At 38.6% G+C, this 12,263-nt stretch overlaps 1 protein-coding gene across 1 annotated transcript in view; it reads right to left on the bottom strand.

The window, feature by feature from the left end:
• The window catches only part of LOC131692056 (arginine-glutamic acid dipeptide repeats protein), a 150,140-nt gene that overhangs the window by 34,912 nt on the left and 102,965 nt on the right, over positions 1-12,263 (bottom strand). The window contains 1 exon segment of the mRNA XM_058978901.1: positions 6,540-6,842. Within this exon segment, the coding sequence (XP_058834884.1) occupies positions 6,540-6,590 (51 nt within the window). The 5' untranslated portion in view covers positions 6,591-6,842.

Genomic DNA, 12,263 nt, shown 5'->3' with positions numbered 1-12,263 from the left:
AACGTTGACCTAGTCAACACGTTTGTGAGATTTGACTTTGAACTTTGGCATTTAGATGTTTTTCAGTCCGACAATGATCCACTGGCGGAGGTCCGCCAAACAATCGGTCCAATTAAAAGTATCCAGCCAGCGAATCAAGACCGTATAACTTGTGACGACCACTTTTTGTTGACGATCTCACGAAGACAATCGATAGTGTTTTAGTTGTATCCTTAGTTTTTTTACTTTCTCTATTTTTTTAAATTATTTATTGCTTTTCTTTTACTAGTTTGTCTTTTGTAAGGATAATATTTGAATCGAGTAGAGGTTGTAGACATTTTTTCGATATTCGTCGTTACGATATTTCAAAAACGTCTTTTTTGGGCAGCTAACCCAGGTGACCGGACGACACTCCTTAAATCTTGTATCGCATGCGAATTCCAGCCCAATGTTTAATCGCATCCATATCCCTATTCTCTTTACCCGAAACACTTGTAGAGTGCACAGTAGCATAAATGGTCTCTAGGAACGACAAATGTGGGACTAACAGTATTTCCCTTTCCTGTTGAGATCTTCACTTCGTTAGAATCGTTAGAATCATCACTTCGTTAGAATCGTATATCCCGCTAACAAAACTGACTTGATTTGCAATGTTCGACAATGTTGTAGGCAATAGAATTATCTTCCTTATTCTCACTTGCAGTGATATTTTGAAGCAGACTAGCGGTAAAAATGCGAGCTGGATAAATTGTTGACAAATCCCATCTCTAATTTTGGTTTCACTTGATGCAATCTTCCTTTTTGATTTGTAATCGATACAATGAAAAAAAATCATTTTACCTTAATTGAGGAACGTTAGAATTCTTTGCAACAACCTAATTGAGGGCGGGTTCGTGGATTAATTTGAGAGTAATTTTAGAACTATAAGCTTCCGTAGGCTTCGAAAAATATAACATTGCTTAGAATCTATGCATATTTGAAATATACTTTTTTATTCGCGGGTTCTTTCCAACCTATTTTTAATCAAAATTATATCAAATTTAGAATCCTCAGACCATTTCACCATTATAATCCTATATTTCGTCGATAAATCATTTGAAAAACACATCAGAGCACGTGGTTCTCACTTCATTGTTTGTAAAACTAGTGCTACGTGAAAAATAGTTTGAGAGTTTATAAACAAATTACAATGTGAAAATACTTTATTGATTTAATATAGCTTTAGACAACGTACCTTGACGAATTTTTCAAAGGGACATCACAATTTTTACGATATAATGTAGGTCTAAAATACATCAGTCTGGGGATGAATGGTCTGAGGCAGCGATTCTCAACCTGGGGTCCGCGGACCCCTAGGGGCCGTGAAGTCGTTTCTGGGGGTCCGCGAAGAGGAAAGTCTTTTCCGGACGGATATTGAAACTTCAAGTTTCTTTATCGTATCAGTCTGAAAATAATATATTGATAGCATATAAACCGTTGTTAAGCCGTGGGGGTCCGCAACCGCCCAGGGTAATTTTGAAGGGGTCCGCGACCACCCAGGATAATTTCGAAGGGGTCCGCGATGACCCAAGGTGATTTCAAAGGGGTCCGCGGAGCAAACAAGGTTGAGAACCGCTGGTCTGAGGAATCTAAAAATTGTACAATTTGCACTAAAAATGAATCCCAAATAGAAATATATTTTACGAAAATATAAATTTTCTAAAAAAAAGCGACGTATCGTGAATTTAAAGAAACACCGAGAAGTAAATACGACAAGCTTATAGTCCTAAATTTACTCTAAATGTCACCCATACAAACTTACAATTAGATTGTTGCAGAGAGATATAACGTCCTTTTAAAAGAACTAAATAGAATAAGATTTCATAGAGTTCATATTCGATTTTCGATTTGACGTATCACAAGCACGTTGCCTATTCACCCAATCCATCGTTCTTTCGTTTAATGGTAGCTTGAAAGATCCGGCCAAACAATGATTCCTTTGCGAGCGTGATATTCTTCGAAGAATTGTTTCAATTTCGATAAGCTTTATTGATATAAATATCTGTATCGATCGCTTTAGTCTTGTTTGGATTGATCAGAGGCACCAAAGAACCACCCCTGTGGCTGCCCACACCTTCAGGTTCGAATTTTGATTAACCGGCGTATTAAAAATCTTCTGGTGTTGTCAGTGCAATAGCCTTTGTTTATTTATAGTGCGAAAGTGCAAAGTACGATTCCTAATTCAGAATGACAAATTTTCTATTCTCGAAGTGTTTACGGTGAAGTGTACCGCAACAAATTCGTATGTTTCGAGTTGTTTCGTTGCTTTTTTTGCATATATGATAAATTACACTGTTTTCCTTCAAAATAAGAGTTGTTGAGATTGACGTGCCAAATTTATGTGTAATTGTCCAGCCTTGTCTAGATGGGTGACCGCGTTTCTGTTTATTTTCCAATTTTTGCCATCACGACAATCCTTCAAAACAATGAGAATAGTTTGAATACTTGTAGAATTTCTCTTGTACTAAGTCGGAAACAGATGGGTGACAGATTTAAGTAAATCCAGTCTACATTTAGCTTGCAAACAACTACGTAATTCAGGATTAACAGTGCAGAGGGAGTAAAGTGAAGTATGATACGTGCATTGGTAGACATTTTTGTGTTTGTTTATGCAGTAGAATAAACGCCTGAATTTAGCCTGAATAACACTTTCCGAACAGATCTTAGAAGAAGTTTTATTGGGATTATATAAATAATAAAAGGAAGCAGTCATGTTTACCACCGGTCATGATCCGTGATGCAAACAAGGCTTCATCCACTAAAGATATTTGCGATTTATTTCGCAAGCAATTCAGCAGTGTTTTTACATATGATAAACTGAACTCTTCGCAAATCTCTACAGCTGTTCTTGGAATTCCATGTGGACTCCCCATTGGTCAACATCCTCGTATCTAATGCAGTTATTACTCAACCACCGTATAGCTATAGATCAGCCACCGTATAGCTGTTGCCAAACTCGTTCAGCTGGGTTTTAATGGACCTTTTTTAGTTGGTTACGTTCTTACCTATTTGGTCAGCAAATGAGCGTTAAAATTGGAGGTACTGTTTCCCTTCCATTTGCTGCTGCCTCCGGAGTTCCACAGGGCAGCCGCCTGAGATCCATGATCTTCTTGTTATACATTAACGATATCCACCCTTCACTAAAATGTGTCAAGCTTTCCTATGCCGACAACTTGAAGTTATTCACCATCGTAAAATGTCTTGTTGATGGAAGACTGCTTCAATGCGATCTAGAAATCTTCGTCAATTGGTGCAGCAACAATCAGATGGACTTGAATGCATCTAAGTGCTCCGTAATATCCTTTACTCATTAGGGTTAGCATATCGCCTATTGACAATGAAAAGATGAGGTTTTATGCCTACTGGAGAAGATGCGAAAATGGCCTTCACTCCAACGGGCTTTTCCCTGCTCCGCAAATAAATAAACAAATAAATACCCTTTCGTCCTGGAACGACGTTTCTTCGCTTTAAAGGGCACATCGGTTAAGAACGCAACATTTGTGGGGAACAATTTACGCATTATTAGAATATTCAAATGTACAGAGTTTACTACTACTGAATCCAACTTCTAATAAATATAGAGTTTCAATACTATTATTTCTACACTATTGGGGTTCCGATACATGAAAACCCCGTTTTAATCAAGATGCTTCTCTCGTAGTATTAGAAGTAGTTTAATTTTTACCTTTCAAAATTCAATGTAATTGTCCCAGAACATTTAGGACAATCCAATTGCATGGAAAAGCTAATTGAAAACGGTCTCAATTGATGGGTTTCATTAGTTTTTCACCCTCTGGCACTCGCGCCGTTGTATTTAATGCAACACCTTCAGAAACTCTAGCGAAATCTTCTTTCAGCACCAACGGCTGCTGATTAGGAGAGCAACACACGCGAGTGACAGAGGGTTAATAATATTTAAAGAAAACAAAATTATATAAAAATTACATTTTCACTGTTAGCAGAAAATAAATTGCCCCTGGCATCATTGCAATAACTGTTGTGATAATTCTTACAATTGTTAGAGCTCCAACGGAAGGCAATAGTCCCAGTTATTTGTCTTACTTGTGTTTTGACAAATCTTGCCCAAACCAACCGCTATACCCAAGTAACTGTAAGCATTAAACAATATTGGCTATACATTTGCACAATGCATATAGGTAAAACCGAAATGTAGCATTCTCGCCAGCTCTATATATGTAAGGGAATGTAGTCAAGGTTGGGACGGGTTTGTTTAGAAGTTGATATCTTGTTTTCATTACAATATTTTTTAGTTTGTAGTACACCATTTTGTAGATATATTATGTGGCTCAATGTCTGGGAATGGAAGATGTTTACTTGCAATTTTGAATAAGACTCAGGATCATTTTTTTTGCGTGATGGCAAAATGACCAAAAAATTGGGACACATCAAACAATTTGAAAAATTAAAGGCAATTTTAACATTCTTGCATTATATTTATTTTTTGGTTTATATTTGTTTGTTAATTGGTATTTTAGAATACGAATAAGTAACTGAAAGACTTATTTACTTCAATTTGACAAAGCTAGTCTGACTTGCTTTGTCAAATTGCCAGTTTTTACATGTAAAACTTGTACGCAATCTTGTACGCATGCGTAAGTGCATGGTGTCCCAACGTATACGACACGCTTGTCCAAGCATATTTTTCGCAGGAAAAATTTCCAATTAGGCAAACACAAAACCCTGATCGGTAATAACATTTAAGTTACTTCTTATCACTTTAAAATTATTTTCGTTGTAATTTCGATGAAAAAGATTCAATTTAAGATGACCCAAAAATCAGCACAACAAAAGATTTTTCGCTCGTTTTTTGACACTGCTCAGTGCAGCTGTGACAAGGATGAACTATAACTTCAACGTGGCATAAAAAGTGAGCTACGACCGAGTCTAGTTTGTGCCAAAAATAACAGATGACAACACTGCATAGGAACTAAAATATCGAGCTCTCCCAGCCTATACAGCGGGACGCTTATAGTACTTATACGATAATCCCTTACCTATACAGAGCAGTTATAAAGAATACATGCATTAAGGATCTTAAAAATATGTATGCTTTTCATATGCATTTAGCGCTACTATAGTTCAAATATAAAGCCAATATAATGCTAATGTGATGCTATGAGTTTATTCGTTATGCTTTTCCTCTTAAGTTATATTCGACATATTTCATTGCATTGGAGCATATGCAATATAGCCTAGGCAGCAAAAGCAGCGCACTTGCCGTGAAGGACGAGGTGAGGTAGCTATGTTCGAGGCTTACTAAAGGCAATTGTTGCAAAACAGTATTACCAAAATACGTCAAAGTTGCAACATTCGTTAAAATGCTTTACAAGCAAGTCAATTACAGTTCTAAACAGTCCTTTAATATTTCTCCTTTTTGTACATCATACTGAAAAATGGCAAGCGTTGCAAAAACTATGCGAAAAATGACAGCCAATTGAAGCTTTTCAATAGCATGATTAGTGCCTATATATGGCTTTCACATTTATACGTTGGTGCTATGTAATATTTAATATAATATTAGTAATGCAGAAAACGAGCTGCCAATTTCTTGCACAGCAATAGCACAATATTTCGCCTTTTCTGGTATTATATTAGAATTATGCAAAAATATAGTGCTGAACGGCCCCATAAGACTGCCTTATATGCGAATCAAAAGCAGATATTAGGCTACATTATAATGCTTATTGGTTGGCATTGGCAATTATTCGAATAAATGGAAAAGATATAAATGCCAACCACAAGGTAAGAATTCTAACACAATTTCCAATAAAGTTGAAATTTCAACAGTAGTACGTTTTATCCATGTAGATTGTAAAACTACTGACTACATTTAATGTAAGCAAGACAACAATTTTTCAAACAGGTGTACAGTAAATATCTCAAATCTTCAACCACCCTAATGCTCCCAACTATGTTTACAGGAACATTAATTCATGTTACACTTTGCGGCACGTACAAAAAAGTACAAAAAGAAGCGAAAGTGTGTTTATGTGGATAACAGTCATGTTTTTCTCATCACATTTATATTGAATAAGAGCGGTGAATAATTGCCTTAGATGAAAGATTAGCGACGAATGGACGACTAGTGCTGCGCGTGTTATTTATTTTTTCATTGTGGTTTCTATCGCAGTGTTTTCTTTCAGTTGTATTAATTTATGTGCTTGCCGCGGAAATATTTTTCACAGTTATATCGGAAAACATTGTACATATTATAAACAACTGGCACGATGAGGTGCGTACGCACGCATAGAAAATTGCGTGTTCCCTCAGGGCAGAAAGAGGAATGCAGAGAGATTACTTGATTACGAAACTTGCCTTCACGTGTGTGTACATCATCTACGATCTAAGTAATTACTCAAACTAAACAAACGGAAAACATGACAATCACGAATTACAATCGACTCCGCTGTTTGGGAAAGAAGAGAGTCTTCGAGAGTGTTACCGCGCTGTGATTTCAGTGAGTTTTTGAACATGGGCTTACGTACATAGATATCGTTTACCTGATGGCCGGGACCCACTCTGATTTCGCCCTCGGTTGGCGGTGTGGCCATATTAGCCCCTCAAGATCGAACCTAGCACCCCAGGTGAGACCCCTGACCGTTGGCCGTTGCTGGTGGCCGTTTTGCTGCTCTAGGTTAACTACTGGGGTGGTGGTGGTGATGGTGGCCGCAACCGGGAACGCCAGTTCGCTGGAGCGCTGCTGCACTAGACACGGAAGTCTAGCCGTGGCTTAGTGGGCTTCATCTACGCGACCGTGTTAGTTGTTGTTCGTGTTCGGCAGCTAGGGAAGCAATCGAGGATATCTGAAGCGAAAGAGGGAGAGAGAGAAAAGGCGATTATTGTACATGTTGTAAAGGAAACCTCAAATTTGGAAAAATGCCAAAACGTACACAAATATTTGAACAGAAACTCGATCGAATCTGACAAATATTCGTCAGGTACAATATACCTAATACTTTTTGTAACACAAACACAATTCATTGGAAAAGTCGAACATTAAAAAAAAATATTTTCTATTAATTATTTATTCACATAATCCTTACAAACTGCGACATTACCTTGAAAGCCCTGCCGACTTAATCGGACCTATGTGAAACAGTAACAAGCTAAATACCAAATCGAATCAGTTAAATGAGACCACACGACAGCATTATAGCGAAGAATGGGACCATTCTCCGGCGGAGACGGGAAGGACAGTCTCCCCGCCGCCTCTCTGCTGCCTCTGCTCTGACACAACACGAAACGGCGAAGTGGAGTGAAATTAAATGCCCATTCTGTTTCCCATCCATGCCAAGCTCGACCGGCACTATCCGTGCTCCATTTTCGGTTGGCCCGCTGGGAGCTGGACGAGGCACTGTCCACCGTGTAGAAGCTGGCATGCTCAATTAGTTGCTTTCGTTTACATCAGCGACATTCGGTGCGCGGTTGGGCTGCCAGAGTCAGCAAGCAGCTCCTCGGACGACGACATACTACACCAGCTTGAACCGAGTAGATTTGGATACTGCCAGCCTGCTACTTATACTAAAAGCGAGAAGTCAATCTGCTTATACAAGTACAACAATTTGTGTTGCTCGCTTGCCACCAAGCTTACGATGTCGGTCGGACGTGTGTGTGTGCGCCTTCCGACAATGCGGGTCCCATGATTTGCTTGGTTCGGTCTGGTATGAACTCCCAACCGCCACCCACTTCTTGCTGGGCCACCTCTGCACTGCTAGGTAGGTATACCATCGCTACTCTGTTCTCCCGCTTAATCGTTATGACTAAGTGTGAAAAGAGACGGCTACGCTAAAGTGGCAGCTTATTATTGATTATACAGCTAATTTGTTGAAAAGTACGCAGTGAAGCGTGTGTTTTGTGTTTCTTTTTTTGTTTCACTAACCGCCACTGTCGGTAGGAGATACAGTCGTTCGCTGTCCAAGGCGGCTGCTGATGGGTGACGCTCGCAGTGGTGGGTTGGATATGACCGCAAATCGGGGAAAACGAGATGGAGGTTACGATGAGCAAACGGTTAGTATAAATGGTGACACTGCAGTAGCCATTTGTCGGTGCTAGATTGCTCCCCAACCCAAGTGATTAGCGCGCGTGTTTATATATTTTCGTTACGCGACTGTCGGTTTAGAGCTACTGCTAACACGGAGTTGTAATCTCTCAGATGCCAATCAACTGAAGCTGGTGACTGATTTATGCGAGCATTAATTCAATGGAGAACTTCATGGGATTTTTTTAATTGAATTTAACTATGAATGACGACTGGCATTTGATGATTGGAATCTTGATAAAAGGGATTTTTTGTAATCCACTATTGGGCATTAACTCGAAGGAGCTGGATTTAAAATGTACATTATTGAATTTTTTGGATGCAAGTTTTTTTTTGGTGAGCGGAAGAAGGATGGAGAATCAGTGCACTTCACATATGCTGATCAGTTGTCATAGTTGTACAATTTAAGAAGGTGTATGTAGTTTGATTTGATTTCGCTAGCCGAATTGAAACGTAACAAGTTGATTTTCATAGGTACATAGTGTTGTTTGAGCGAAAAAATGCCTGCACAAAAAATGATTGACGATGTAACAGAGCGAGCGAAAGTTAAATGCGTCACTCAGATCAGTAAAGAAATTATTGAGGGATTCCATGAGAAACCGGCCGACCACAAAATATGACCATCGTCGATTCGATCAAAACTTTGAAGTTGTGTTCGGTTTATGAATCTCCATGATTTTCTCTGACAATTGCAATATTTTGATGCAAGAGCAATTTTTCAAAAGGGCTTAAACATTTCTACGTGTCTTAATTTCAAAAATGTTTTGTTCCATTACTCTATTTTATACAGCATAACTTTCTGAGAACGAGTTTCAGGGAATAAAAAATATACACTGGAAAAAATGTTGTGCCATTTTTTACAAAAACAAAAATATAAATTGCAAAAAAACCATTTTTTCTAATTTTTTATATTTTGTCAACGAAAACCTAAAGAGAAAAGAAACATTTTGAATGTGATTGTATGAGGAGAACTTATCGGAGAAAAAGTTTTTTTTTTGAGAGTTGTCCTACTGGAGTTGTAGAGCTAGGTTCTCGGAAGGGCTCCCCATCAGAATCACATACTACAATTTGCAGACGAGACAGGCAATGTCGCCCACTAAAACACTGCTTTAGGCCAATTGTAGCGGGCCGTGATTCTGAATATGATATTCATTTTACGGTTCAGGTATGTGTGGCCGTAGGGACTCACGATCGCGTGTATCATCGCAAAGAGCTAGAGGATTTGTACGTTAACGTGTTCGATCGCGTGTGCATTTGACTCCTTATTACCAGGTGTTAGTAGGTGTGCGTTGTTCATCGCGAAGGGCTTAAGCGTTCGTATGTTAACGTGTTTGTCACGTGTGCTCGCGTTCATGTGACTTCGTAGTGTGCAAGATTGGATTTTATAACCGCGTGGCCATTCCTATACATGCATGCGTTCTTGGATGGTCACGCGGACCGTCATTCTGATAGTTTTCGGTGTATTCACATTCTCGATCATGTCGCCATGTAACGTGGTGTCCAGTGGATATGAGAGCTTTCTTAATTTAATTAATCCAATTGAAGGTATGGACCTAGTCTGCTGATATCAAGGATAGAAACATCCGGAAGTTACCGATTCATGATCGTGCGACCGCGGGAGTTTTTAGGTTGACGCTTGAGACCGCGTTTGAAAATTTATAAGACTGAAAATTTATAAGACTGAAAATTTATAAGACTGAAAATTTATAAGACACACATTCACCGGGATGTTATCATGTTTACGAGATCGCGGGTGTAGGTGCCGTGGATGGTCGCGAAGGGCTCAAGTATTTGTATATTAACGTGTTTGTCACGTGTATGTGACTTTGCGGGTATAATTTCGATTTTATAATCATGTTGTGTGTATTTTTTAACCCTCAAAAAGGCAACCGGGTCTCAGAGGCCCGGCACGTTACAATTTTTTAGTTACAAAAAAATGTGTATGTAGTATAAGCTTGGGATTGGAAATTTTTATAAGTAGCTTTGAAATCTATAACAAAAATAAAGAATTGTGAAATTTTCATCTATGGAGTAATGGGCAGCAATGTTTGAATTTTTTACTTGCACAAAAAGGCAAGCCGGGCCTGGCAGGCCCGGTGTGCATGCAATATTTATTAGGAATACCACGGGTTTTATACATTAATATTTATATGAAAAAAAACATTTTGATGAGTTCATCTTCATATTAGCAGGGATTTTTTTCATGTTTTGATTGATTTTATCTTTTTACCTTTTCTTATAAGAAAAAAATCTTGAAAGTTTGAGCGAATTCTATACATTTCTTGTAAAAATAGCATACGACAATGACGTGTGTCATATTTTTTTGGGTAAATACTTTTATTTCACCCACTGTGGTCTACTTGACAATTATTTGGATGCAACATAACCTAACTCTGTCGTTATTGTCTATTTTTTGTCTATTCTCTGTGTTATAGTTGTCGTAATTATTCAAATTGTAGGATCTAAAAGCAACAAAATATTTAAACGGCTATAAGATGATATGCCCATGTTTTCAATCGTCTCAAAGAATCTGAAATAATGGAAGAAATTCGAGCAAATTCAACAGCAGACGATTCCGAAACTGATTTGCAAAGCGAGGAAGAAGATGTGAATGATATTGCTTCCGACAATGAATCTGATGCAGACTCGGAAGAGAAATCTGAATATGTACTCCAGTTATGCATCAAAAGAAATTAATAGCAACCCAGAAGCATTTATTGGTCGTGTTCAAACGAAATAGAGCTCAGAACCAATCGACAGTCAACGTGATCTTCCGAGTACTCACCTTTTGGAAAAAATTTGATCTTTTTGCATCCATCGCCTTATACGCTGAAATCGGGATTTGCTTATTGTTTGTACTCATCATCCTGTAATTCCGGAACCGGAAGTCGGATCAATTAGTAATTCAACAGCAGCCAATGGGAATGCTGTACCTTTCATTTGAAACCAAGTTTGTAAAAATCGGTAAAGAATTCGCTGAGAAATAGGTATGACATTATCTTAGGAACATGGTAAGTTCCCCCAAGGCATCAAGAACCGCCATAGCTGGCCAATGTGGTCGAAGTGCCTTCGGTGGGTCATTAATGATCTAGACATGCAAAGCCAAGTAATGTTGCACATATTTTAATATATATTGCATCATTTGGACATAATGGTAGTATCAGTTTCTATGGAAATTTGCTGTGTGATTGTACTCTTCAACACGTAACTCCAGAACCGAAAGTCGGATCAATAATAAAATTAATAGCGATCGATGGGAAAGCTGTACCTTTCATTTGAGACAAAATTTGTACAGATCGGTGCAGCCACCTCTGAGAAAAATCGGTGAGATTGTTTGCCACATACATACATCCATACATACAAACACACATACACACACATACAGATATTTTACGATCTCGACGAACTGAGTCGAATGGTATAAGAGATTTGGCCCTGCGGGTCTCGGTTAAAAAGTCGAAATTTCGACCGATTGCATAACCTTTCTATATGAGAACGGCAAAAAGGAGCTTGAATTTAGACGGGCCTGAGAGGCCCGGCTTGCCCTTTAATGTTAGGATTTTAGCTTGCCGTCACAAGGGTTAATGATCGCGCGCGGACCGTTAATCTAATGCTTAATTTTTAGTGTATGGTACAGATGCTAGAAGAGAGTCAGTCTCCCCATATCACTAGCGTTCCAGGTCATGTCACCATGGAACGTATTGTTTAGTGAACATGAGCATAATTTGTGGTTGGTTCAACTGGAGGCATTAGTATAGGCTGCTAGGACCACGGTTGGACTTCCGGACGTGGCTGTTTCAAGATCGCGCGAGTGGTGGGTTAATCTTTGAGACCGCGTTTGTAAGTTTATAGGTGTTACGTTTACTTAACTACCGGGGTGTTCTAATGTTGGCAAAATCGCGACCGTATGTGTAGAGGATTGCGATTGCATGGTCGCGTTTGTGACCAGGTTTATGTTATCGCGAAGGACACGACCGTTTGTACGGTTGTTCCTATATGAATATATAGAGTATAGTATAGTATAGAGTATACTAATAAAAGGAATCATAGCATGCCGAATAAAGAAAAAAAAAAGATGCAAAGAGTATGATTAGAAGTGGATAAATTGACCGATACTATTTTGGTATACATGAGTAATGGAAAAGCAAACTAATAGATGTACAAAAGAACAAATAATGAAGTTGAA

This window comes from Topomyia yanbarensis, chromosome 3, assembly GCF_030247195.1.
Source record: "Topomyia yanbarensis strain Yona2022 chromosome 3, ASM3024719v1, whole genome shotgun sequence".
In the NCBI taxonomy this organism is placed as follows: domain Eukaryota; kingdom Metazoa; phylum Arthropoda; class Insecta; order Diptera; family Culicidae; genus Topomyia; species Topomyia yanbarensis.
This window is presented reverse-complemented; position numbering and strand designations above follow the sequence as displayed.